The sequence below is a fragment of the Amphibalanus amphitrite genome, unplaced genomic scaffold (assembly GCF_019059575.1).
Source record: "Amphibalanus amphitrite isolate SeventyFive unplaced genomic scaffold, NRLGWU_Aamphi_draft 000304F_arrow, whole genome shotgun sequence".
Taxonomy (NCBI): domain Eukaryota; kingdom Metazoa; phylum Arthropoda; class Thecostraca; order Balanomorpha; family Balanidae; genus Amphibalanus; species Amphibalanus amphitrite.
The window spans coordinates 311,655-339,632 of record NW_024881799.1 but is presented as its reverse complement, the minus strand read 5'-3'; the positions used below and the strand labels follow the sequence as shown (position 1 = coordinate 339,632).

The 27,978-nt window shown below is 49.7% G+C and overlaps 1 protein-coding gene across 9 annotated transcripts; it reads left to right on the top strand.

Annotated features, from left to right (window-relative positions):
* Positions 1-144: 144 nt before the first annotated feature.
* LOC122387978 (calcyclin-binding protein-like) lies at positions 145-27,978 on the top strand. 9 transcript variants are annotated; one of them, XR_006257716.1, is made up of 7 exons: positions 145-212; positions 15,843-15,883; positions 17,308-17,497; positions 17,835-17,931; positions 18,534-18,643; positions 27,014-27,597; positions 27,907-27,978. XR_006257716.1 is itself a non-coding variant. In XM_043378697.1 (6 exons), exons 2-6 carry the CDS (start codon positions 15,878-15,880, stop codon positions 27,304-27,306), a joined length of 696 nt encoding a protein of 231 aa, XP_043234632.1. In that variant the 5' UTR covers positions 212-404; positions 15,843-15,877; the 3' UTR covers positions 27,307-27,978. The 9 variants fall into 9 exon arrangements, 6 of the variants coding, with proteins under 6 accessions (XP_043234632.1, XP_043234633.1, XP_043234631.1 ...); XR_006257715.1 differs by lacking the exon at positions 145-212 and adding an exon at positions 15,540-15,573; XM_043378697.1 differs by having other exon boundaries at positions 212-404; positions 27,014-27,978.

Genomic DNA, 27,978 nt, shown 5'->3' with positions numbered 1-27,978 from the left:
GCTCAACACCAATGCACAAAAGGCGAATTGGCTTACATGTCTTGCAAAGAATATATGTTTCCTAAGCCCATCTTTGTTTTACTAGCCGTTTACTTTTTGATTTTCTAGACTATTCTCGCGGTCCTGCGACATTTACGACGCCGAAGTTTACCGAAGCTGGCGCGCACGAGGCGGGTTCAGGTTTGAGCGGCCTTGGGTTTGAGGCGCTTCAGGTTGGTGTATTTGTATTTTTTATATATTACACTCTTGCTTCAGATTTCTTGCGGGGAGGACGTGGCAAGAACAGCTGATTGACTTTCTAGTGGTGACGTGGCGGTGGAAGACATCTTGGATTTTTAAGTTTTTGGTTTCAGTTTTGTTTAATTTCAATTCGTTCATCATTTATAAAATCCCAGTGCACAACGGTATGTAAAATGAAGCCGGGAAGGCCCGGTAAACGGGTGAGGGCTGATGAATCTTTTTTCGATCAAGGAAACAATGAAAACTCCGGGTCGTACCTCAAAATCAAACTCCTCTCGGGGAAAACACTTAAATCCAGAGGCTGGCCATGGGTGCAGTTAGGTGTTAGAGGTGTCCTGGGGGATGTTGACAAGTTGGAAAAGGCTAGTTTTTTGACTGATGGATCTTTGCTCGTCAAAACGAAACATGCTCTCCAAACTGAAAAGTTTCTGAAAGTTAGGAAATTTGCAAATGAGGACTGTGAAGTATTGAAAGATGAAAGGCTGAACACATCACGGGGCACTATTCGTGCATATGACTTAGAAGAACTTAGCGAGGACGAGGTGGTCCAGTGGCTAAAGGACTTTGGGGTTGTTGGAGCAAAGCGCTTCACCAGGAAAGTGAATGGACAAACACAAGGGACCCCAACCCTGCTACTTACCTTTGACAGACCATCCTGCCCAACAAAACTGCAAATGGACTATGTGACATACCACGTGCACACGTATATACCAAACCCCCTGCTGTGCTACCGGTGCGGCAAATTTGGGCATGCTCAGGAGCGATGCACTAAAGACAAGGTATGTCTAAACTGTGGACAAATGCCTCATGAGGGAGAATGCACGCCCCAGTGCATCAACTGCCGACGCACTGATCATGGGTGTCAATCTCATGACTGTGAAACATGGCAGAAAGAGAAAGAAATATGTAGGATCAAAGTGGAAGAGGAGGTATCTTTCAGCCAAGCCAGGAAACTGTACGATGACCGCCATGAGCCCCCTGCTCTCAGAAATTATGCTGCCACTGTGCGCACTCCACATATTACTGGAAGGCAGGAGGATGAGGAGTTGAAAGGAAAGGTAGAAAAGCTAGAGAAGAAGGTAGATGAGATGATGACATTGCTCAAAAAACTGACTGAGTCGCAGATCACAGAAAGTACCTCTAAAGGTGCTGCTAGTACAACAGACACAGTACGTGTAAAGAAAACCCAGAGGGATGTATTACAGAGATCGAGAGGTGATGAGACAATGGGAGATGCTACAACAGACAGTGATGAAGGGGAGGTGAATGATACGAGGAAAACTCATGAAATTACGCAACCCATGGAAAGAGATGAGGGAGACGAAATGATTCAGACATGTGACTTGACACAGACAATAGACACAGTGAAAAAGACCAAAGATGCTGCCAAATGGCAGACTGTACAAAGGCAAAAGGGTGTAGGACGAGGAAAAGGCAAAACCAAACCACCCCCCGCTCCCCCGCTTGTGAGAGCAGGCATATCCAATGAAAGAGCAGGGGACAAACCCATGACAAGAAAGCAGTCATGGGTAGATATTTCACAAGCGGCATCAGACAACTGATTAGAGTGAACAGTATATTCACTAGTAGCTAGTTAGTTTTTCTTTTCTTTTTTCAAAAAAAAACAACAAAAAACAAAACAAAAAACAAAAAACAAAACAAAAAAACAAAAAAAAAAACAAAACAAAAAACAAAAAAACAAAACAAAAAACAAAAAAAAACTTCTCTAAACTCTAGAGGCAAACACATACTACACTATGGTGAAAATAATGCAATGGAATTGTAGAGCATTGATTGGAAAATGGGCTTCTGTCAAACCCTTCCTTATGACCCAAACATGTGATGTTTACTGTTTACAGGAAACTCACTTCCTTCCATCAGATGAATATGATTTTAACTTGCCGAATTACACAAGGTATGATGTTTTTGGCAATGATGAAAGGAGACAGGGAGGTGTGTGTATATATGTTACTAACAGGATTCCTCACAGACTGATAGCTGTGAACACCAACTTACAAGCTGTGGCCTGCTCCATACGGATGGGCAGCTCAACCATGCACATCTGTTCTCTTTACCTACCCCCCACTGAACCTTTACAATATGAAGAGTTGGAAAGTCTGATTAAGCAGCTCCCGGAGCCCATGGTTATCTGTACGGATGCCAACAGTCGTCATATGCTTTGGGGTTCGGATCGATGTGACCGAAGGGGAATGATATGGGAACGTTTGATCAGAACTTTTGGACTCAATGTTCTCAATGATGGTAGTGCTACTAGAATTGATGATTACACTGGGCTGTACTCCCATATCGATCTGACAGTATCTTCAGGATCAGTCGCCCCCCACGCAATGTGGATGACTGAAGATGATCCTCATGACAGTGACCATTTCCCAATTTATATAACACTGAATAATGTTGTTGACCCTTCACAGGACTCAGACATTTTTTATGGATGGAACTTAAATAAAGCAAACTGGAATGAATTTAGAGAAAAGTGTACACTCAACTATGATGATCAACTGGGAGTAGAAAACTGCAAAGTTATGACAGACCTTATTGTCTCAGCAGCAACAGAGACAATACCTAAGAAAACTGGACATGCAAAGTACTGCTGTCCTTGGTGGACAGATGAGTGCAAGAAAGCGATTACAGAACGGAAAAGGCTATTAAACCGATTTAGGAGAAATAGAGAGGTCCCAGGACTATTACTCGAATATAAAAGAGCAAAGGCCAAAGCCAGACAGGTTATTAGGCAGGCCAAGAAAGACTCCTGGCTTAAACTCCTTAGCCTTTTCAATTACCAGACCCCCTTACCCAGGTTGTGGGAGATACTGAGGAAATTCACAAGGAAAACGAGATACAACAGACCTTTACCCGTACTCAGTATAGATGGACGTATTATCGATGATACTTTTGAAGTTGGAAATACACTTGGACGATACTTTGAAAGCATCTCCTCGCAGGAGAACTACTCAGAACATTTTCGTACACGAGTTGATGACATTATTAGAACTATGCCTGATTTCCGTTCTAACAATGCTGAATGCTACAATGACTTATTCACCTTACCTGAACTGACAAACGCCATAAAACGATGTGGAAATACGTCTATAGGACCGGATAGACTGCATTACACTTTTTTTAAACATATGGGGAATACTCAATACGGAGAACTTCTTAAGATGTTTAACGCAGTCTGGACGGAAGGTATATTTCCGACAGACTGGTCACATTCATACGTGGTCCCTATCCTGAAACCTGGGAAGCCGGCTTCCAACCCTCAGTCATACAGACCAATTCAACTTACCTCATGCATGGGTAAAATCATGGAAAGAATGATAGCTGAAAGGCTCAAATGGTATACCGAAAACAAAGGAGTGCTATCGAAATACCAGTGTGCCTTCAGGAAAGCACGATGTACGGTCGACCACATTATCAGACTGGAATCAGAGATACGACATGGATTCCTCTACCACAAATATACGTTGGCAGTATTTCTGGATTTTAAAAGTGCTTACAATTTAGTGTCTACCCCTGCCCTCCTTCTAAAGATGTATACATTGGGCTTCCGTGGAAGACTGATGAAATTTGTGGAAAACTACCTGAATGGAAGAACCTTCCAGGTGAAGTGTGGTCGATTATCACAGATTTTTGAACAGGAGAATGGAGTCGTCCAAGGGGGAGTTGTTTCGCCGATACTTTTTAACCTGATGATAAATGATATTTTTGAAGGTATTTCAGATGAGTTCTCCTATGCTATGTATGCAGATGACTGTGCAATTTGGTTACAAGGAAGGCATCTTCCACAACTAATAACAACCATGCAAAACGCACTTGATTCCTTGGTGGAGTGGGCAGATACGTGGGGATTTACTTTCACGCCTACCAAATGTAATGCAGTGATATTTGGACGATATATGAAAAGAACTGAATTAGATCACATTTCCCTACTACGGATTAAAGACGAACCAATTGCATACTGTGACAATGTTAAGTTTCTTGGAGTGTTTCTGGACTCCAAGTTAAACTTGAACAAACATATCCAGTACGTTCGAGCCAGAGCATTGAAACGCATTCCCATATTGAAATGCATATCCGGACGTGAATATGGTGCCGACAGAACCATTCTGTTGAGGATGTACAAATCTCTTATACGTCCCATCCTAGAATATGCCTGTCAGGTCCTTGATGGACCAGCAAACAATGCAGTGCACTCCCTTGAAAGCATACAGAACGCGTGTTTGAGGGTAGCTACAGGAGCATTGCGGACTTCTCCGGTAATGGCACTGCAGGTTGAGTCACATGTACCGCCACTCTTCCTACGACGTTGGGAGATGACTGTCAGATATGCCCTAAAAGTGACAGGATACGATGAACATCCATGTCGAGATTACATTGACGGGACCTGTTCTCTACCTGACCTAGAGTGGGGATATATTAAGCGAATATCTGGATTCCCCTTCTATGAACGTCTGCAACATGTCGCCCGAAACCTTCGGATAGTTCTTCCCAATGATGTGACGCTTAAAGCCAGTGCTTACCCTGTATGGCAGCGACACCAGTGTGACGCACATAAACTAATTGAACAGCAGAAGGCTAATTTGGAGAGATGTGATGTTTTGCAGGCCTTTGAAGAGTTTAAGGGTACACACCCTGGATATCATTTCCTTTACACTGACGGTTCGAAAAGTGAAAGGGGCGTGGGATGTGCTTTCGTGCACGGAAACATGCAGTATAAAACGAAACTGAAACGTGACTACTCGATTTTTACAGCTGAGTGTGTTGCTTTGCTCCAAGCTGTACATTATGTCCAACATAACCAACTGGCAAACAGCGTCATTTGTACCGACTCCCTCTCGCTGCTATTAGCCCTGCAAACAAATGAAAGTAACCACCCTATGGTTACCGACATTAAGGATACTTTGCATTGTCTGAAGGAACACAATCTGCGGTGTGTAATCCTTTGGGTCCCTGGACACTGTGGAATCTACGGGAATGAACAGGCAGACCTTCAAGCAAAACGGGCTGTTTTACTAGATAGGACCGAGGAGGAGTATGAAGTGTCTGTGCAGGAATATGTGTCTTTTATCCGTGCAGCATGTTTTGATCAATTTAATAGCATGTGGGTAAACGATACTCGCCAGACAAACCTTAAGAGCATAAAGCATGTTACGGGGAACTGGGTGTCTTGTCGCCGGAATGTCCGACGTGAGGAAATAGTGTTATGTCGACTGCGGCTTGGACACACCAGAATCTCGCACTCGTTTATTATAGACCGTGATGTGCGACCAGAATGTAGTACCTGCGGCCAGTACGTGACAGTGCAACACATGTTAATTGAATGTCCGAACTACGCTGACCAAAGAAGACATCTCAGTGTACTGTGCCGGCACCATGGTGCGCCGATGGAGCTGGGTACTCTACTTGGTGACTCATACCCTGATATTACTGACGCTTTGTTTAAGTTTCTACACGATAGTGAACTGTTTAAGAAAATTTAAGATTATATTGTTTATTGTATGTTTATGTTATGTGGCTGTGATATGTACAGTCTTTACCGTTTTGTTTATTTTAGTGCAAGTCTCTGTTGTTGTCTACTATGCTGTGTATGAGTGATAATGAGCTGTGATGTATGCTGTGAAAGTATGATATGGACGAGAATGAGAAGAATGAATGAATGAATGAATGATGAATGACAGTGAATGGAAAACATGAGAGTGGAGTAGAAGGAGTAGAGATTTATAACAATGGTAAATAGCTGCTACTAACTCGGTGATTTGCTTCCCCCTCCCTCCCCACCCGCCACGGCACTCGCGTACACTAAACTGCTACAATATATCGGTACTGACAGTCGCACACACACAAATTCAGACTATGTCAGTACCGTGCACAATCAGTGTAGACCACATTGCTGTGTGCGATAGGCCGAGCTGAAACACAGCGCGCTCCTCTTACAGGATAACAGAGGAACATATGTTTACTCTATATACTCTGATACGTTTTTGGTATATACTCGGATATGTTGAGCATATGTGAACGATTGGCGTGATGGCTGAGTGCAGGCCTTATGAGTATGAGCTGATGTTAAACCTGTGAAATGTATGATGTTTGTTTTTCTTTCTCTTTAATTTACTTTATTTTTATTTTTAGTTAGTGTAGTTTGACCAATCACTAACATCTAACTACGGCAATACCAACCTAAACTGATAAATCCTAACTGGACAAATCCTGGCAACGCATTTCCTTGTCCCATGGATCGCTTAGTTCCATTCCCTGGCCATGACAAAAAGGAAGAGAAGATGTGAAGACAACTTCTGGACGCTCTGAGCCCAAGAGGCTATGCGCCCTACACCAAAACAACAACAACTTTTATATATTATTTTCGTTTTTTGTGTAAAATAAATTAAATCGAAGCTTTCCTCATTATGTATGCTTTTAAAGTGGCCAGTTTGGCTTCACTGCCGTGAGAACTGGGCAGAGAGCTTAACTCAAGCTTGAACTCCAGGCTCCAGCTCAAGTTCTGGATTTATTTCAATTTTTATGAAGAATTTATGCATATACTGTCGTACTGCGCTGTGGGTAGCGCGTGGCTGGACGGACGGTCCGTGACAACCTATTGATCTGTGGCTGATCTATTAGAGTGTCCGTCCGAGAGCCGTACGACGGCTGACAGAGCCTGGGGGTCGCGAACTGGTGTGGTAACCGTTACGCCCACCTGGGACGCCCGAGTCGGTACGGCACTTGCGGTGTCGTAACCGGATCGGCGGGAACCAGCAGAACGCTGTTGGACCGGCGGTGAAAGTCGGAACCGAGCACTCGCCCACCAGTGGGGCGTCTGGTCGAGCAGGTCTACCCGCTAAGGCAGCCTGAGCACGAACCAGTGGCAGGGTCCGATCAATGACCGTGGTCCGACCAGGGTGTCAGCGCAATGGCCAGTCAGAGGCGTCTTTAAGGGCGCGGAAGCCCACCTCGGTCGACTGTGGCCGGTACAACCTAGTCAGGTCGTTTGTGTGAATCTCCGTGTTCTTCCATCGCCTCAGAGTAGCCGCTCTTCTCCAAATGCCCGAGCCGTTTTCTATGTGTATTGGTCTTGCAGCGAACAGCAGAGTCGAAAAACGAATTGACAATGTCGCCGAAAACCGCGGTCACATGCTGGCCGTCCCTAGTACTACCAATATGCCCGCAGGCGCGGCGAGAGACAAGCTCAACGTATGAGTCACCGTCCGGCTGCCGGGAGAGCCCCTACCGCGACCTTTGTCCACAGTCATGACGTCACGACAATGGGCTCCTAAACGTACGGGCAGCGGCCGCCTCAGGGGTGCCGCCGTGACCTTTGCACGACACGTTCTATAGCGTATGGCACAGCGGTTACTAGGAAGGTTGAGGCCAGCGGCAGGCCGGTTTACAAATAACAAACAAACTTGACGCGCAATTGACAACAGGTAACAGATTGATTAATAAAGCGGTGACAATATAAATGAAAATGACAACATGAAATGACAAATCGCATAGATGATCCCTACAGTACCCCCTCGCCAGACATGTCGCGGACAAAAGTGACATGGCGATATCTTACCGGAGGTCGTATGACGCGGCCGGAGCGGGTCGTCCGTAGTATCGGCTGAGGCTGCAATGGTGCAGCGTCAGCCCGAGCGACGGCTGCAGGGCGATTTGGTGCGTCACCGTAGATCAGAAGCTCCGGGCCGCTGGGCTCATTGCTGAGCGGTGGCGCGGCCGGCGGGCCGCTGGACTGAGTACCGTGCGGCTGCACAGTCGGCAGGTCAGGCTGTCGATGACCGGATTCGTCTGGCGTCTCCAGGAAGGCGGCCTTACACCGGTCGATGCTGATGACTTCCTTTTTCTGTCGACGGTCGATGGTGATGGTTTTGGTGGTCCTTTCGGTAACCGGGAACGGTCCGTCGTATGGAGCGTCCAGCGGGTAGCGGTGACAGTCCCTGCGCACGAAGACGTGTGTCGCCGTCTGGAGTGCCGTCGGGACGTACGTGGCGCGCTGGACCGGACGTGGGAGTGTCGGCCGCACCTGAGACATGGCGCGCTTCAGGTCTTGTACGAAACCGGCCGGTGATGCTGCTGAGGCTTGGCTGCTGATGAAGAACTCGCCGGGAAGCCGCAGTGAGGAGCCGGTATTGCTGCTGTTGCCTCTGCTGCTGCTGCTGCTGCTGTTGCTGCTGTTGCTGCTGCTGCTGCTGCTGCTGCTGCTGCTGCTGCTGTTGCCGCTGTTGCTGCTGCTGGACGGTCGAATGGTGCCTTGCTGGAGCATCTTGTTGAACTCGGCACGTGCGATTTGAAGGCGCTCCGGCGGGAGGCGTCGTGGCCGCTGGTACACCGGTGGACCCTTGGTGACGATGTGGTGCGTCACGTTGTGCTTCACCGGTGTTGGTCCAGGTTTTGGTGAGGTCACATCCGGGTACCGGGCGAGGACAGCTGCGAAGCGAGCAGCAGCCTGCTCCCGGACGAGACGAACTCCGATGGAGCACAGCCTTGACCGCTCGGCGCTGGCGCAGACGGTGCCGTCCCGCAGGAGACGCTGGTTGGCAACGTCCACGACGAGGTGATGTGCGGCCAGGAAGTCGGTGCCCAAGATGGGTGTGGTGACGTCAGTGACGAAGAATCGATGTTTCAGGCGGTGCTGCTGACTCAAGGTGACGTCCAGCAGGCAGGTGCCGTGCACCGCGATCGGTGAGCCGTTTGCCGCGACGAGCTGCTGGCCGACAGGAGCAGGGGTCAGCGTAGACCCGTTGGGCAGGCAGCGGCGAGGCAGCACGCTGACCTGCGCCCCGGTGTCGACTAGAAATTGCCGGTCCGTCTCCGTGTCCCTCACGAAGAGGAGTGGCGCGGCAGGAGGGGCGCCCGTGCTTTGCGCCATCAGCACGGGGCGCCTCAGTTTTCCGAGGCGATCCAGGAGCACGGCAGCTTGCATCGGCGCGCTTGGGCGCCGAATCGCTGGTGGTACCAACACAGCGTGTCGTCGTGCGGCGGCGTTGAAGGACGAGCCGGTGACGGGCGGCGTGACTGGCGAGACGCCTGGCGCGGCCGGGAACGGCTGCGGTCGCGCCGCACGGCGTCCTCGAGTCGTCGGTTGCTGGCCTCCAGGCGCTCCATCTTAGCGACCAGGGAGGCGATGACGGTGTCCAGCGCAGGGGTTGCAGCTGGCGCCGGGGCTGTCACTGCAGCAGCGATGGGCGGTGCCGGCTGTGTGTACGGCTGTGCCGCGATCGCTGATAGCCGTGGGTCGGGTCCGCTAGCTTCCAGGTACCGGTCGGCCGCTTCTGCCAGTGCGTCAAGCGTGCTGTCGGCTGGCAGGAGGGCGAGGGCAGCACGGACGGGCTGCGGTAGCCGTTGTTGAAATAGGGTACGGAAGAGCTCCGTATCAACCGGTGCGTCCCCGGCTGCGGCTAGCTCGTTGCGCATTGAGCGCAACAGCGCCGTCGGCTTCTGATCGCCGAGCTGCTGGCGGCCGAGCAGGGCTTGTAGTCGGTCGGCGCGTGACTGTGCCAGGCGGGCTTGGAGCGCTGCACACAGCACGTCAAAAGACCGGGATGACCGGATGACGTCCTTGACCTGGACGGCGATGTTGGCGGGGAGGTTTGCGACGAGGAGCTTAAACCTCAGCTCGTCGGAGTCGACCCCGCTGACGTCGAAAGCGCACTGCACCTGCAGTAGCCACAGGTCGGGCTCTTCCGGAGAGTATGGTGGTAGCCGGAAGCTAGCCATGGGCCGATGAGTTGACTCGGAGGCTGAAGCTGGAACGCTGGCCGAGTCTTGAGCTGCGGCGCCGGACTGTGCGCTGTCCGCGGGCATGACGAGAGGCTAAGGTCGAACAACGGAGATCACGTCGGGGTCACCAATTGTCGTACTGCGCTGTGGGTAGCGCGTGGCTGGACGGACGGTCCGTGACAACCTATTGATCTGTGGCTGATCTATTAGAGTGTCCGTCCGAGAGCCGTACGACGGCTGACAGAGCCTGGGGGTCGCGAACTGGTGTGGTAACCGTTACGCCCACCTGGGACGCCCGAGTCGGTACGGCACTTGCGGTGTCGTAACCGGATCGGCGGGAACCAGCAGAACGCTGTTGGACCGGCGGTGAAAGTCGGAACCGAGCACTCGCCCACCAGTGGGGCGTCTGGTCGAGCAGGTCTACCCGCTAAGGCAGCCTGAGCACGAACCAGTGGCAGGGTCCGATCAATGACCGTGGTCCGACCAGGGTGTCAGCGCAATGGCCAGTCAGAGGCGTCTTTAAGGGCGCGGAAGCCCACCTCGGTCGACTGTGGCCGGTACAACCTAGTCAGGTCGTTTGTGTGAATCTCCGTGTTCTTCCATCGCCTCAGAGTAGCCGCTCTTCTCCAAATGCCCGAGCCGTTTTCTATGTGTATTGGTCTTGCAGCGAACAGCAGAGTCGAAAAACGAATTGACAATGTCGCCGAAAACCGCGGTCACATGCTGGCCGTCCCTAGTACTACCAATATGCCCGCAGGCGCGGCGAGAGACAAGCTCAACGTATGAGTCACCGTCCGGCTGCCGGGAGAGCCCCTACCGCGACCTTTGTCCACAGTCATGACGTCGCGACAATGGGCTCCTAAACGTACGGGCAGCGGCCGCCTCAGGGGTGCCGCCGTGACCTTTGCACGACACGTTCTATAGCGTATGGCACAGCGGTTACTAGGAAGGTTGAGGCCAGCGGCAGGCCGGTTTACAAATAACAAACAAACTTGACGCGCAATTGACAACAGGTAACAGATTGATTAATAAAGCGGTGACAATATAAATGAAAATGACAACATGAAATGACAAATCGCATAGATGATCCCTACAATACAATGTGCCTATCATCATTGACCATGACTCCATCGCTAGAGTGAAGATTTTATGGGGCCGTACTAACAGCGTATTTACAAACTGCAACCGAGCTCCGCCGTAGGGTATTTTATTTCCGCCGTAGTATATTTCAGTTGGGGTATTTTCTACCATACATCTGCCTGAGCTTGAGGTAATTACAATTTGTCGGCGACGTTAAAAATGATGCACCTTTTTTCGCAGTATAGGTTATCGCATGTGCATATTTTAGCCTTTTTGGTTGCGCTTTTCCCTTGCCCGTATAGGGGTAGGCGTTGAGCGGACCCCATCGGTTTTTCGTGAGTAACTCGCGTAAAAACCGTCCGATCGCGACGAAACTTTCAATACCCCTGATTTTATCAATTTTACTCCTACCCTGAAAATTTCATGACCCTGACCCAAATGACCTTTGACCTGTGACCTATTTCTCGAGACCATGTTTGGCCCGAATCGCGATTCGGCGTATGTCGGCTCGCATTAGCCGCGCGTTTGCAGTCTTTACGTGGTTTCAAGCGTTGAAACATGTTATATGATACTGGTCCCATGCATTAGGATGGGTGTCACATGAAGGTCAGGTCAGCTCAATGACCTTTAATGACCTCGGCTCACTTTTTCGAGTTTAGCATGTTTCTAGGCTAGTTTTTGGAGCTGATTTCGAATTTAGCAACCATTTGAACATTACAGGGGGTGTAACGAAATTATCCGGACATCTTTCTTCCCGCTGTAATTAAAAAGCAAAACATTGTGGTACTTTTTATTTTGACTGAGCATGTAGCCACCTTTCATAAACACACAGTGGCGAATGTTTTGGAGCATTTCAGCCAATGGATTCTCCAGCACACTGGCTTTGATGCGGACCAACGCCGTCTAAACCTGTGCCTGCGGTTGGGTGGTGCTTGTGGCGGGCGTCTCTTCAGTCACCTGCTGAACAAGAGCCCACAGGTTTTCGATTGAATTGGGATCGCGACTTTTTCCAAGTCATAAGCGTTAGCCCAGAATGATTGAAGGTTCTATCGGCATCACTTCCCGTTCTTTTAGGGACTTTTTAAGTAGCGCACCGCCCCGCATGAAGACAGCGTGGCTTGAATCAGGCATCAGTGCGCGTTCAGAAACCGAGCCCTCCTATACCGTCTGGTTGAGCGCCTCCGACTATTCATTGGCCAGTATGTTTCTCCGGTAATACTTACGTTGATGGTGGTATTATGTGACACTATGTCCTATTGGAGGATCGCTAAGCAGCTGAACATGCTCCAGTTCTGGATATTGTCCGGATGTTTGACGGCGGCGAAGGCCAGCAAGTTCGAGCGGCTGGCCGCCCATACATGGCCGATTTGACGGTTCAAAGGATAATATAGCTCGAACGGCTACCCATCCAACCAGACCACCTCACCCTTATCATTCTTCAACCAGTGGACGCGATCTGGCGTGAGGCGAAAGGTGGTGAACTGGTTGTTTTCCCGTCAGTTTCGTTGTCTTTTTCAGTTTGAAGGGCACTAGAACCAAGTTAAAGGGCGGGTAGCGGTAAACCATGATATGGGATCTCTTATTATCTGACTTGGTAAGAATTCGAGTCAATTTGCGGATTGGTTGGTGCCGTTTCCTTGCCGCTATCTTGATGACTCTCCTCACCACTTGACAAAGGGCGGCTTTTGTGGTCGCGACCAACCGATAGAAGAGGCACGTATTCATCCAATATTCCCACTTCTAACATCAGAAAGGATTAGAAAACTGTGCAAACAGATATGGCGAAAAAATAGATGTCCGGAATCGTTACACCCTGTACTGAAGTAGTTTTAGTGCCTTCGTGACATGTTACGAAGCTGTCAGAGAAAAAATAGCGTTCTGCCCCTCCAACTTTTGCTTATTTGTAGAGCTTCGTTGCTTAGCAAACCACTATGTTGTTCGCATTGAGGAGCTTTGAAATGTCTGTGTAATTCAAAATGTTAGTTCTGTAATTAAAAGAATTGATTCAGTGTTGCACATAATCTAACTTAACAACCGAGCATTGCAGGTTTGACAGCTTTTTGCCCCACCAGCACCACCTTCCCTGGAAAAGCTCCACCCTTGCCTATGGGGCAAAACATAAGGGACAAAAACACAAAACAAGACAGATAAAAAACAAAACAAAATGAACTTATTACCAAAATCAACCTGACCAGGTCTTACGGTCTGACCTGATCCTAACCGCCTTACTTCACCTAACCTAACCTACCTAACCTAACCAATTCAACCTAACCTACCACAACACCTGCAGAGGTACCTTCCTGGAAAATGACGCCCAGGGAGCTGTCCAACTTATTGGAATTTTACCATGATTGCTTGTCAAAATGTGTGTCATCATGCTCTTGTTTGACAAAAAAAGTGTAATAAATGTGACATTCAAAAATGGTCTCCTGACTGTTGAGTGATCAGAATATTCAAATAATCATGGTACAATGCTGTGCATCATAGTCCACACTAATCATGTTGTTTTTGTGTAGGCCCTATGCGCATTATTGTGTACACTGCCATGTGCACCTTAAGGAAAACAAGTGACTGGTGGTACATGAAAAAGGTTGTGCAACTGTGAAGTTCATGCCCTTGGTCTTGCTGGAGTCAAATGCCTATAGCTATAGCAGGATCATACACTGTGAATTGAAGATATTGGCACAAAGTTCATCCATAATTACTATGCTTAACACCTGATGTAAGAAGCAACATAAATGCCCAGATGATACAGCTCTCTGGTCAACATCACACAAATTTATTGACATACTTTGCAGGTACATATTTACAATCATAGCAAATACTTTCGATTTGATTCAATTACTAGGTGCTAGTAAGCTTGCATTTTTGTAGGTACAATGAACATATATTTAATCATAAAAAAACTTTCTTGTGGCAATGGCATTCATCACATACCTTTTTTCCGAACAAGTACCTATCTACCATGCAATGATTCTAAATTTTATCCGCAATCCACCAATATCTCAACTGACACATTGAAATTGAAATACCCTTACAAAACCTAGAACTGTACAAAAGAAGAATGCAATGTTACAAAAACTATGAAGTTCTGAAGTTATTCTCACATGCTGGAATGTTGAAACTCTACTTTTGTCGTCCATTTCCACGTTTGATTGTGATTGAGCCATCATATAGAAGTGTTTTCGCTCTTCAGTCAATAAGCTTTTGCACAAATCTTGAATTTTTACACATCATCTTGAACCATGCTCCAGTCTTTCCAACAAGGTACCATGGAACATCAAAGCAATTTTGATTTGTTACAACAGCTTCAGATCATAATAGGCTTGAAGTTTGTTACACCATTTGCCAGACAAAGCTCTACAAAATGTGTATCAATTCCCAAACTAAGCTATTGATTATATCAGTATTTGCAGTTTCCACACAATGCTTCATAATATTATTCGATTTTTATATCAAGAAACCCAAATAATCCACAAATTGTTATTGAAACACTCCCACACTTCAAGAGTTCACAGCAATAACAATACAAGTTCAGAAGCAAATAAACATTGCGCCAGATTTCGTATGAAACGCGCCATCATCCAGAAGTTTCTACCACAGACGGTAGCTCAACCGCAGCCGTAGTGCGAAAACCCCTGCCCACCTTACCCCACGGCGGAGCTCGGTTGCAATTTGTAAACTGTTCGTACTAACAACTGGATAAAATCAGCTGGCTGGCCAGCTGGTGATGTACAATAGCTATGTTATTATTGATATAAACATGATGGACAGGAACACGTGAAATGGCACTCAAAATTAAAAGATAGATATTTAGTTATTTGTATCTGGCATTGATATATCACTGGGGGAACTATGGTAAAATCTGCTATTTTTAGCAGTCTGCTATTTATAGCAGAAATCTGCTAAAAATGGGTACGCATGTGACGTCATCGTACCCAAATATAGCAGATTTGGGTACGGCCCCATACAAAAGCAGATCTGCACCCTAATTGAAGCAAATGCGCATCAAATGCCTGGCAAATTCATGATGAGAATAGTGCTGAGAGTGATCTCTGCTATTTTTGTTCAGATCCGACTATTTTCAAATTCATTATTTGAAAATAGTCGGATCTGAATGAAAATATCAGAGGACATTCTCAGCACTATTCTAATCATGAATCTGCCAGGCATTTGATGCGCATTTGCTTCAATTAGGGTGCAGATCTGCTTTTGTATGGGCCGTACCCAAATCTGCTATATTTGGGTACGATGACGTCACATGCGTACCCATTTTTAGCAGATTTCTGCTAAAAATAGCAGACTGCTAAAAATAACAGATTTTACCATAGTTTCCCCAACTGATATAACAAGCTCTGCTGGCGCCAGCTGGCCAATCGTCCAGAAAATAGTACGGCCCATTTTATGTCGGCCGGCCAATCCCGTTCAAGGTCAGCAGGGGCTTGGCTGCGGTTATGGAACGTGATTGGCCAGATGACGTAGAATCTTCATGGTCTGATTGACATCATGCGGAGGGTTGGTCCTAGTGATATGGGCAGCACTCGGTGTGCCGTGTGAAGTTGGTGTCGAGCATCATGTGCCTTTAGGCTTTATGCTGATTACTGATGAGATTGATTGATGACTGATTAGAGTCTTTTAAGCTTTTATGTCTTCCTGCTTCTTTGTTTTGTTGATACATTAATATATGACAAATAAATTGCTGCCTATCACATAGCAAGGTAAGTGCTTCACTTTCCATTTTCCAAATATATGAAACCCAACTAACTAACTTCTGTTTGTTTCAGGTTGGACAGCAAATATTGTTTGAACAAATTTCCAAATGGAAGTAAGTTATTTATAGCTTTACAGTAGGTATAAGTTATAACTGAAATAATCCTTCTTTATCAGGTGATATTGCTTTATGTTTTGCAAAGTGCTCAGCTGCCTAAGCTGCTATCATACTTAACATAACCTAACCAATTCTTCCCTTAGTTTGGACTGATTCAATTATTTTTTAACATTTTTTTTACTTACTGTTAAAAAAAAAAATGTGAAGATGCATAGGTACCAGGTGATTTAACTAACACATACTTCTAAGGCGCTGCTAGTGCTATTGTATTTTATTCTTCTCACATCAGTATTTATCTATTCATGCTCTGCTAAGGCTGCTTCTCAATATTTCTATGCATTGTAGCAATCTGAGCAAATATAAAAAATTCCCTGGTAGTAGTTTTAAACAAAATTTGCAGTTTTTGTGATTTGTGAATTTTTGCATACTGATGCTTTGTCCTAATCATTGTCTTCTGAAAATCTTCTGTAAACCATCTACATGCCACATACAAATCTTATGTAAGTCTATGTTTATGAGTCTTCATCCAGCCCATTAGACTGGGATCTTTTGACCCCTCACCCACCATCCTCTCAGCCCCTAACTTACTCATGAAATGTGACTGGAAAATCTCACAGGTCACAGGTCTGCTCAAAACCATATAGGCAGACTGCTGCATTGACTTACCTAGACTCCCATCCTAAATCTTTCCTAATTTGGAAAAAGTCATTTATCTGCTAGTAGGAGCAAAAAAAAATCGTGCTTGATATCTCTTCTTAAAGATAGCCAAGTGCTGATATCCAAGGAACAAATACATATAGGTATACTCTGCAGTCAAGCAGCATGATGTCCTTTTTGTATGATAGACTTTCCATGGATCTCCAACAAAAAGTGTGAAGTTTTTTCATGCAATGATAGGGGAAAGGGCGGGAGTGCGATCCGTGGGATAGCGTTAGGGCATTGGGAGCGGACCCCTTACCGTCCCGGTGTCATTTGCCAAGGGCTGGTCACGGGTTGTGTGGGATAAGGGTGATGGGGTCACGCCGTGTGGTATCAGGTGTGGTAGATTGGAATGGACAAAGGTTCGTGGCCGAATACATGCGTAGACGGAGTGATTTTCCGATGTGAAAAAACTAGGGACGAAATGTAGCGGATACGAAGGAATGCAAATAGGAAGAAGTGCTGATGACGTACGTTTTATAATAAATCATAGACGAAATCAACGCCATGCTAAAAATGTCGCGACACTTGTGAAAAATTATGCGCAAAAAGCGCTGGAGGAATTCATGTCTTTACGACTCATTCACGCTTCAGTCTTGCTATGGGACTGAATGAGTTACGAGTCTTACTATGAGATTAAATTTATGTGCCAATCCCGGCCCCCCTTCATTCCTCCCCATTTCCGGTGCCCTGACTCTGACAACTCCATCTCTGCCCCGCAGGTGTCACAGGACCTGGACGAGATCCGTCAGCTGCTGGTGCAGAGCCGACGGGACAACACCCGTCGCCTGCTCTCAGCAGAGGTGGCCAGACTGGAGGCGCTGAAGACCGCAGAGGAGGCCAGTCAGCCAGCCAAGAAACCCGTCCAGCCCCCGGCAGACCGGGTCTATGAGAAGAAACTCACAGAGTATGGTAAGTGGAAGGCTGTGGTTTATCAAACTGCATTTTTGGAGGGGGACCAGCTCAATGAGGCCAAAATGTGTGGACATGCAGCGAAAAGCCGTGGAGTTGGGAATGTATGATTGACGGATTCTTGTCAGATGATTGATGGTTCTGGTAACAGCTTTTTATGTAGAGGCACAATGTTTGCCTGTTTCGATTTGGATGAAAGAGGTCTTGTCACTGTGACATGTTACATATTTTGGCCAGAGTTCGGATACTGGACAGTGGACAATTAAGAGGCGTATTTCGATTTGACATGAGCATCGAATGCCATTGGATGTGCCTCCCAACTTTGTTTTATTTTCAGCTTGGGATCAGTCGGACAAGTTCGTCAAGTTCTACATCAACCTGAAGAACGTGCAGAATGCCCCCGCGGAGAGCATCAAATGCAACTTCACCGACAAGTAGGTCCACCAACCACTATGGGGAGTCGGGACTCACTGTGTAGTTACGATTCTACCCTACACCTCTATTTGGGCGTTGGGACAGAAGCATGTGTTTTCCTTTTCAGTTTTTGTTTTTCAATATGATTTCGTTCTTGGGCGCTGCATGAAACCGATGGACCTCAAACTATATTCGTTTCAAATTCTTAGCCATTGTTCAAGAATGAAGTCGTAAAGGAAGTTCGGATTATATCTTTGACCCAGTGCTATTTTACGTAAGTGAAAAGAATAGGCCCATTTTTCTCATTTATTCATAATAATTTACCTTTTAGACTTTGTTTACGATGAATTGTGATCTAGATATTCACTTGGTAAGCGTGGGACTTATCGTAACCAATCATAGATACGGAATAAAGATACCAACCGTACCGAGCACAAGGTGGATATGAAAACGTTAAAAACTATTACCAGATGAGACTTGAAAGGCCAAGTTAACGTTGATATGCTCATTGGCTAATATTAAAACGAAGCTTAGGTTGCACTATCTAGTTTCATCTAGTCTTTAGCCTTTCATCTACTTCGGTTTAGCTCATGTTACGAGCGCCCTTGACCTCTCTGTGCAGTTCGTTTTCACTGCGTGTTGAGGGTCTGGACAACAAGAACTACAACTTCTCGCTGAGCAACCTGCTGAGGCCTATCGATCCCGCTGCCAGCAAGTACAAGGTCAAAACAGGTCAGTAATGTGTGGTGTCAGTTACCTAACGGTCATTGCTGAACTAGAGAATTTATTAGGAAGTAGCAAAGTACAGCTCTTCATGACTCAGCGGCCTAGAGGGCGGACTTTCTCTTTAAATTCCCTTAAACGCATCATTCGTGGCGTCTGCAAACGGTCACCTTAGGATTGAGAAGATATTTCAAACTCTGCTGTGCTGTCGCTAGTGAAAGCAGTAATAAGAAATCAGTCTGTAGTTGTCACCGACGAAAGTGTTCGGACCAACCCGCGCTACCGCTGTGCCGCCGTGATAGCCGGCCGGCCGCCGTGACACCGCGGCGCCGCCGCCGCTCGCTGCAGCCGTCCCGCCGCCGCACCGCCGTCACCCCGTCCAGACTCAGGATGAGTTGTGAGGCATCGTGCAGGGCGGGGCCGCGAGCAGACGCGGCCGGCGGTCGGTACGCGTGCCGCCGACGCTGCCGAGCCGCAGCAGCGCCGCGGCCGCCACCGAGACCGAGATATAAATTAAAGACACGTCGTTTTAAGGCACGTAGGCCGCCAAGCTGGCGCCTTCAGCCACCTCCCCGCTGCAGTGCAAGTTCGCACTCGTTTTGCACACGTCTTAAGCATTGCGTATAAAATGTGGGTCACGTACGACCCCGGCAGAGTCTCTCTTCGACCGTCGCGCTGTGCGCACGGACTGATCTGCCCCGCTCGACGCCTCGCCCGGCTGAGCGGGGACAGAGTACAGAAGCACGCGCGCAGACCGACTCTCCTGCGCGCAGCCGCGCCCGGCGGGGCAGTGTCAGTGCTTCAGATTTGTACAGTGAATGTGAATTGTGCTCCGTGTCTGCGTGTTTCATCTACCGGTTTTCTTCACAACTGCTTCCGCTTCTTGCTTCGCGTATACTTCAATAAATCCTCTACGGGAAATCTTCACGTCTATCTACTACTGAAAATCGCCGAATATCAAAAACCCAGGAGCTCACATAGCAGGCGGGCGGGCTACGAATGTCGCACAAACTCACCAAATAAAATACAGTCCACATCCAACCAGAAAAGAACTCCGAACGACAGTTTGTCGGCGACATTTGCTGGTCCTCCGGGCCGGATCCTGAACTATGGCAAGTGGAGAAGCAAGCCCGTCTCTAGAGCGAATGGGTGAAAGTGACAAAGAAGAAACCGCTGACATGGAAGAAGTACCAGCTGAACCAGCCGCTGCAGGTCAAGGACAAGCTGCAGTGACTACAGCCCGAGAAGAACCACGAGAAGGCCAATGCTCCAACGGGGAGTGGTGGCACCTCAGACAGGTGAGAGGTCGTCATCGGGCGGCTCTCACAAGGATTTTCCGGCGCGCTGAAGCTCTCGTGACAGAAAGAGCCTCACGCGTCCAGTTTGGAAATATCCGCAGAGAAATGGACAGCGCTTTCCAAGCGTTGATGGCCGTTCACGAATGTGTCTCTGGATACACGCAGAGTGAGGAAGAAAAAGAAAATGAGGCTCAGTACTTAAACGAAGTTCGTACGGAGAAAGAGAGAATCGAGGAGAAAATCGAGACTTTCATGACAAGCACCACAGACGAACTACAGCTGACCTCTACGAGACAGACTGACTTCAGCGAGGATGGAGGAGGGCAACCTGAAGACGGCTTGGGACGCTCAGTGTCACGCATGACCCGTAGCGTCGCTCGCCGAGCAAGGTCACAGGTCAGTGGCAGCTCGGCGGCCTCTCATGCATCAGCTGAAGCCAGGATATCATCCAAACTGAAGGAGCTGCGCGTGCGCCAGCTGGAGCGAGAAAGGACACAACTGACACGAGAACAAGAACTGCGCGAACAAGAACAGAAGATAAGGCAACAAGAACAAGAACTGCAATACGAGAGAGACCTTCAGAAAGCCAGAGATGAAGCTGAAGCTGCCCGACTGGAGGCGGACCTGAGGGAAGAAATGGAAGCCGAGCTCAATGCAGACAGGCGAGACGATTTTATGGATGAAAATCTGGGAGAACCAATCACCGAGAAAAGCGTTTCTCAAAGGCCGAACTGCTCCAGATCACAACTTCGTTTCTCAGAGCCAGTCTCCATTACGCCCAGAGAACCTCTAGAACCTCTAACCGAAATCAGGGAAGAACCTCCGCAACTAGAACCTCCACGAATGGCGCCCAGTCCCGGTATGTCCACAAGCCAGACGTCATGGATAGATCAGCTGCGACCGACAGCTGCATCACGTCCGGCTCCTACGACATCCGCGTTCACTAAGAGCATCCCCCGTCTCCAGCTGCCGACCTTCTCAGGCAAGCCGTCTGAGTGGCCGCGCTGGATCGGACTGTTCCGAGCGCTCGTGCACGACCAGCCATCGCTCAGCGACGCGGAAAGAATGGCTCATCTGCAAGCGTCAGTGATGGGACAAGCGCAAGAAGCCATCGCTGGCATGTTATTTGACGGCAACCTCTACCAACAAGCCCTCAAAACTCTACAAGATCGTTTTGGCCGAAGCACGGACGTGATTAAGGTACATCTCGACAAAGTGTTCTCGGCTGAACCTCCACAGAAGAACAGTGTTCGATCGTTGGAGTACTTCCATTCCGCCCTGCACTGCGCGGTCACGCTCATGCAGGCCCAAGGATATGAGGCGGACCTGTACAGCACAGAGAATCTCAGAAGAACGGTGGTCAAACTTCCAGAATATCTAGGGCGTGAATGGGGTAAACATGTGCTCGAACTCCACCCAAGACATCCATCACTCATCGACCTGGACGTTTGGCTGCTGAAGCAGGTCCAAATTGCATCGCTCTGCCAAACCGCTGAAACGCCGAGTGACAGGCGAGGGAGAACCAGAGACCAGACGACTAAGCGAGCAGCGCATGCTACCGCAACTTCGTCACCAGCCTCTCCATCAACGGCACAGAAACCAGGTGGGAATGCGTCGTGTCCGAAGTGCGGTGGTGAGCACAGACTGCACCAGTGTCGTGAGTTCAAAAATCTGGACGTCGAAAGAAGAATCGACCTAATATTCGACAAGGGACTGTGCCTCTGGTGTCTGCAAAGGGGACATCTTGCCAGAGAATGTCACAACACCAAGCTCTGTGGTGTAAATGGGTGCCAGAGACGCCATAATCAGCTGATACATGGCAGCACCAAACGAACCACGCCCCTCACCGACCGCTCGGGAGCCGTAGCCAGTCGGCCTGCCAATGAAACAACTTCAGCGGCAGAAGGAGAAGAGGTACGTGTGGTGGCTGCATCTACCTCCATCGGAAAGACGGGCGGAACTCTTCTACAAATCGTTCCAGTTCGAATTCATGGAAAGAAGGCAGGAACTCACCGTGACACCTATGCTCTTCTCGATTCAGGGTCAGAATCTTCCTTCTGCAGTGAAGCTGTGCTGAACCAACTGGGAATCACAGGACAAGACGAACAGCTGTGTCTTCAGACAGTTGAAGGAACTGGAAAACCTCAAGCATCAACTAGAGTGAAGCTAGAGCTGAGCTCTGTGGCCCCTGGGGAAACTCGAAGAATCATCGTGCCTGAGGCGTGGTCTGTTCCATCTCTCGACATCTCCATGCCGAACGTCTGCAAGAAGCAGCGGGAAAAGTGGCGTCACATCAAGGACTTGGACATTCCTCAGTGCTCCCATGGACAGGTGGAACTGTTGCTCGGAGCTAACGTCAGCGAAGCAGTCATCCAGCAAGAGGTCCGGGTGGGTCAACCAGGCCAACCGATAGCTGTACGTACTGCTTTTGGTTGGACCCTGACTGGCGCTGTGTCCGACCTGCACCCTGGAAAACATGGACGAACTAGAAGAGCGATGTTCATCCAGAAAGGCTCCACTGCTGACGAGGAACTGGATAACATGCTGAAGGACTGGTGGACAACTGAATCCTTCGGAGCCAAGTATGAAAGGTCAGTGTCACAGTCGAAAGAAGACCGTCGAGCGCAAGAGCTTCTAGAGTCAACAACCACCAAGTTAACCGGCAACCGCTACGAGACTGGCCTCCTCTGGAAGACTGACGACGACACGCCGTTTCCAGACAGCAAGGTGATGGCTACAAAGAGACTACACGGCACCGAGAGGCGTCTGGTAAACGATCAAGAGAAAGCAGCAGCTTACCAGGCCACGATCGATGCATATGTAAAAAAGGGCCACGCCAGAAAGCTGTCCAGGGAGGAGGCGCAGCTCCGCCTGCCCAGACGTTGGTTCCTGCCACACCATGCCGTGACTAATCCCAATAAGCCAGGCCGCTTCAGGATAGTCTTCGACGCGGCAGCCAGATCGCACGGGACATCGCTGAATGACAAACTCCTGACCGGACCAGACCTGCTGAAGAACCTCACCGGCGTCCTGCTCCGTTTCCGAGAAGAAAAAGTCGGCATGGTGGCAGACATCCAAGAAATGTACCACCAGGTCCGTGTCATCGAGAAGGACCGACCTGCGCTCAGCTTCCTGTGGCGCGACCTGGATCAAACTAGAGAACCAGACATCTACGAGATGCAGGTGACCATCTTCGGCGCCAAATCGTCTCCAGCATCTGCCAACTACGTCCTCCAAAGAACAGTCGCGGACCATGGAGAAGACTGCGGGCTGCCAAAGAAGGCCGTGGAAACTGTGAAGAACAGTTTCTACATGGACGACTTCTTACGATCAGAAGAACATGAAGATGATGCGTTGAAGACGACGAAGCAGGTGACAGAGACACTCTCCCGAGGCGGCTTCCATCTATCTAAGTGGGTAAGCAACTCGCGGCGCGTCCTGGAGAGCATTCCCCGAGAGAAGCGCGCCCAGCCGGAACTAGACCTCACAGAAGCGGAGCTGCCCACACAAGGCGCCTTGGGAGTGGTCTGGGACGCTGAAAAGGACAGTCTGAGCTTCAGATTCCGAGACTCAAGCGTCCCGATGACAAAGCGGGGAGTCCTCCAAAGGACTGCGTCGATCTTCGATCCTCTGGGGATCGCCGCGCCCTTCGTCATCAGAGCCAAAATGTTCATGCAGCAGCTCTGGACCAAGCAACTGGACTGGGACGACGAGCTGGATCGTGAGGAGCAGAAAGAATGGGAAGAATGGCTCCAAGAACTGCCAGCACTGAGAAACATCAGTGTCCCACGCTGCCTCCGTCCAACATCAAGTGACACAATAGCACGTCAGCTTCATGTCTTCTGCGACGCATCAGAGGGAGCGTTCGGAGCAGTCGCTTATCTCCGTACGACCTCACCAGACAGCACGCATCACTGCTCGTTCATCATGAGCAAGACACGAGTTGCACCGCTGAAGAGACTGTCGATCGTCAGACTGGAGCTGCAGGCAGCAGTGCTCGCAGTGCGCTTGGTGGACGCGCTCCAAAAGGAGATACCAGATCAAGTCAAGAAGGTCACCTACTGGAGCGACAGCCGGGTCGTCCTGCAGTACATCAGCAACGAGAGCAGACGATTCCATACATTCGTCTCAAACAGAGTGGCAGAAATCCACGACCTGTCAGACAAAGGTCAGTGGCGTCACTGCCCAGGACGACTCAACCCAGCCGATCTGTGCTCCAGGGGTGAGACAGTGAAGGAGCTCGCCGACAACCCTCTCTGGCTATCCGGCCCAGACTTCCTCCGAGGCGACGAAGAAGGGTGGCCAGAGCAGCTTCACGTTCAGAAGCTGGCTGAAGAAGACGTAGAAGTGAAAGTTGGAGCCTTCGCCACAGTCACGGTGAGGGATCCAAAGGCAGCACTGCCGACACCGAGCAAATTCTCGTCTTGGACAAAATACAAGCGCACGGTGGCCTGGATCCTGCGCTTCCTCCGCAACTCGAAGCTGAAAGGCGAGCAGAAGCGACAGCGAAACCTAGGCCCACTGACCGTGTCAGAGCTCCATGACGCGGAGAAGACCATCCTCCAGATGGTGCAGGCGGAGGCCTACAGGACCGAGCTGCACCACTTACAGGCGGGTCAGCAGCTCAACAAGAAGAGCGGCATCGCCGACCTGTCACCAATCCTGGACGCTGATGGCATCTTACGAGTCGGGGGGCGACTAGGAAATGCCCCACTGGACGAAGACGCTCGCCATCCCATTCTACTCCCAGCAGGTTCTGATGTGGCGAGGATGGTCATCTACGAAACGCACCGTCAGCTCATGCACGCCGGCGCAGAACACACCCTGAACGAAGTTCGCCAGAAATTCTGGATTCCGAGGGGTCGTTCGCAGGTAAAACGAGTCCTTATCGACTGCGCCATCTGTCGCAAGAGAAGGGCGAGACCTCAGCCTCCAAGAATGGCCGATCTTCCCGCTGACCGGTTTAACACCTCCCATCCGTTCAGCTTCGTGGGTATCGACTATTTCGGACCGCTCACAGTCAGGCGGTTCCGCAAGACGGAAAAAAGGTACGGCCTGCTGGTGACGTGTCTGGCCACGCGAGCCATTCATCTGGAAGTGTCCAACAGCCTGGATACTGACAGCTTCCTGATGGCCTTCCGACGGTTCGTGGCACGCCGAGGTCGTCCAAAGAAGGTTTTCTCCGACAACGGAACAAACCTGAAAAGCGGTGAACGTGAACTCCGAGAGGCACTAACACAGTGGAATCAGCAAAAGATCTCTGATGAGCTGAGCCAGCAGCAGATCGAATGGTGTTTCAACCCACCAGCCGCGAGCCACATGGGCGGCATATGGGAAAGAATGATCGGCGCAGTCAAGAGAGCGCTATCGGTCGTGCTCGGCGGCGAGGTGACAACAGACGAGGTGCTGTCAACTGTCTTCTGCGAAATAGAGAGCATGATCAACAGTAGACCGCTGACACACGTCACAGACGATGTGAGAGACCTGACAGCTCTCACACCGAACCATTATCTCTTGGGGAGGGGAAGCCGTTGTCTTCCCCCTGGAGTCTTCAGCAGCCAGGATCTGCACTCCAAAAAAAGATGGAGGTACGTTCAAGCACTGACGGACCATCTCTGGCGAAGATGGAAAAGGGAGTACCTCCATACCCTGATCCACAGGAGAAAATGGTATGCCGATCGACGGAACCTAGCAGTCGGCGACGTGGTGCTGCTAGCAGAATCTGGCACGCCCCGAGGTCACTGGCCGCTGGCGCGCGTGCTGCAAGTGTTCCCGGGGCCTGACGGCCGAGTCCGCGCCGTACAGCTCAAGACGGCAGCAGGTGGTACGTATACCCGGCCTGCCACGAAGGTGGCGCTTCTGGAACTTGCCCCGTCGCCTCCTCAGCCATCTCATTAGCCGACCGAACGCAAACAAGAAATGATGCTGGCTGACGAAGGACTGACCAGCCAGCGCCCCCGAACCAGTTAAAGTAAGGAAGAGTGTTGTGCGCGTACGTGCTTACCGACGCACTCACTCTTCATTCGTGTTTTGCTTTGTGAATATGAGCCTCGTAACTCGCGCATAACGGCCGTTTGTGTTTGGTAGTTAATTCGATTTAGGCGTGTAAATCGTACTTGTTTGAACGTCTTTGTCGGTGATCGTGTCATTTTGTGTTCTCCCTGTGGTCAAACACGGGGGTGGAGTGATGTCACCGACGAAAGTGTTCGGACCAACCCGCGCTACCGCTGTGCCGCCGTGATAGCCGGCCGGCCGCCGTGACACCGCGGCGCCGCCGCCGCTCGCTGCAGCCGTCCCGCCGCCGCACCGCCGTCACCCCGTCCAGACTCAGGATGAGTTGTGAGGCATCGTGCAGGGCGGGGCCGCGAGCAGACGCGGCCGGCGGTCGGTACGCGTGCCGCCGACGCTGCCGAGCCGCAGCAGCGCCGCGGCCGCCACCGAGACCGAGATATAAATTAAAGACACGTCGTTTTAAGGCACGTAGGCCGCCAAGCTGGCGCCTTCAGCCACCTCCCCGCTGCAGTGCAAGTTCGCACTCGTTTTGCACACGTCTTAAGCATTGCGTATAAAATGTGGGTCACGTACGACCCCGGCAGAGTCTCACTTCGACCGTCGCGCTGTGCGCACGGACTGATCTGCCCCGCTCGACGCCTCGCCCGGCTGAGCGGGGACAGAGTACAGAAGCACGCGCGCAGACCGACTCTCCTGCGCGCAGCCGCGCCCGGCGGGGCAGTGTCAGTGCTTCAGATTTGTACAGTGAATGTGAATTGTGCTCCGTGTCTGCGTGTTTCATCTACCGGTTTTCTTCACAACTGCTTCCGCTTCTTGCTTCGCGTATACTTCAATAAATCCTCTACGGGAAATCTTCACGTCTATCTACTACTGAAAATCGCCGAATATCAAAAACCGAGGAGCTCACATAGCAGGCGGGCGGGCTACGAATGTCGCACAAACTCACCAAATAAAATACAGTCCACATCCAACCAGAAAAGAACTCCGAACGACAGTTTGTCGGCGACAGTAGTTTTTTATATTCTCCCCTCACCCAGGTGTTCTGACCTCCCCCCGCCCTCCCCGCCAGACTGTGTGCTGGTGATGCTCTCCAAGCGTTCCTCTCAGTCGTGGTCGCACGTGACCGCGGCGGAGAGCGCGGCCGACGAGGCACGCGCCGCCAAGTACTCATCTCCCGACAAGACTGACGCCGGCGGCGACCCGGCTGCCGGCATCATGGACTTGATGAAGAAGATGTATGACGAGGGAGATGACGAGATGAAGAGGACGATCAAGAAGGCGTGGGCCGAGGGCCAGGAGAAGCAACGCTCTGAGGGCGGCTTCGGGGGACTGGGAGGACTGGGAGGCATGGGAGGGCTGTGAGCGGTGTGATGAGGTCGGGGGAGCGGCGCGGGAAGTGACGAGTGAAGACCAAGGGGCACAACTGTACCCCGTCCCCAGCAAAGGAAGGTGAGGAGGGTGGTTTGTATCAGGCTGGCCATGCCATGACGGGTGTGTCAGTGGTCGGCGTTTGACGCCAGCGGCGACGAGTAAGGTCTCAGTTTTCTCCCCAGCCGGAGATTTGTAACGTCTCTGTTTTGTATGCATTGCGTTATATTGTGATCGTCTTTTTGCCAAGGCTGCCAAACCGTACACGGCGGAAAGATGTCTTTGGTGCAGTGTCCCAAAATTGCATTTCGGCTTGGGTGTCAGAGGGGAAATTGCTTTCCAAAAATGGGGATAAGATTGGAAAATTGCTGGCCAAGATGAGGCCCAAAAAGAGTGGGAAAAGATCAATAGCATTAAATTTTATACATGCGTGATAAAATATTAGATGTACAACGATTATATTCACGCTAATGTTTTTCTTCGTAATATTGGGAGTGGAAAATTGTTCTTCAAAATTGGAGGTGAGAGTGCGAAATGATTTTCATTTGGATGTCGTTTCCCACCCAAAACAACAAATTTTGGGACACTGCTTTGGTGTTGTTATTCCCTAATCTGTTCTGTCCTATATTGTATGCGAAGCTGTTTTGATAAAGCTCTGGTCCATGA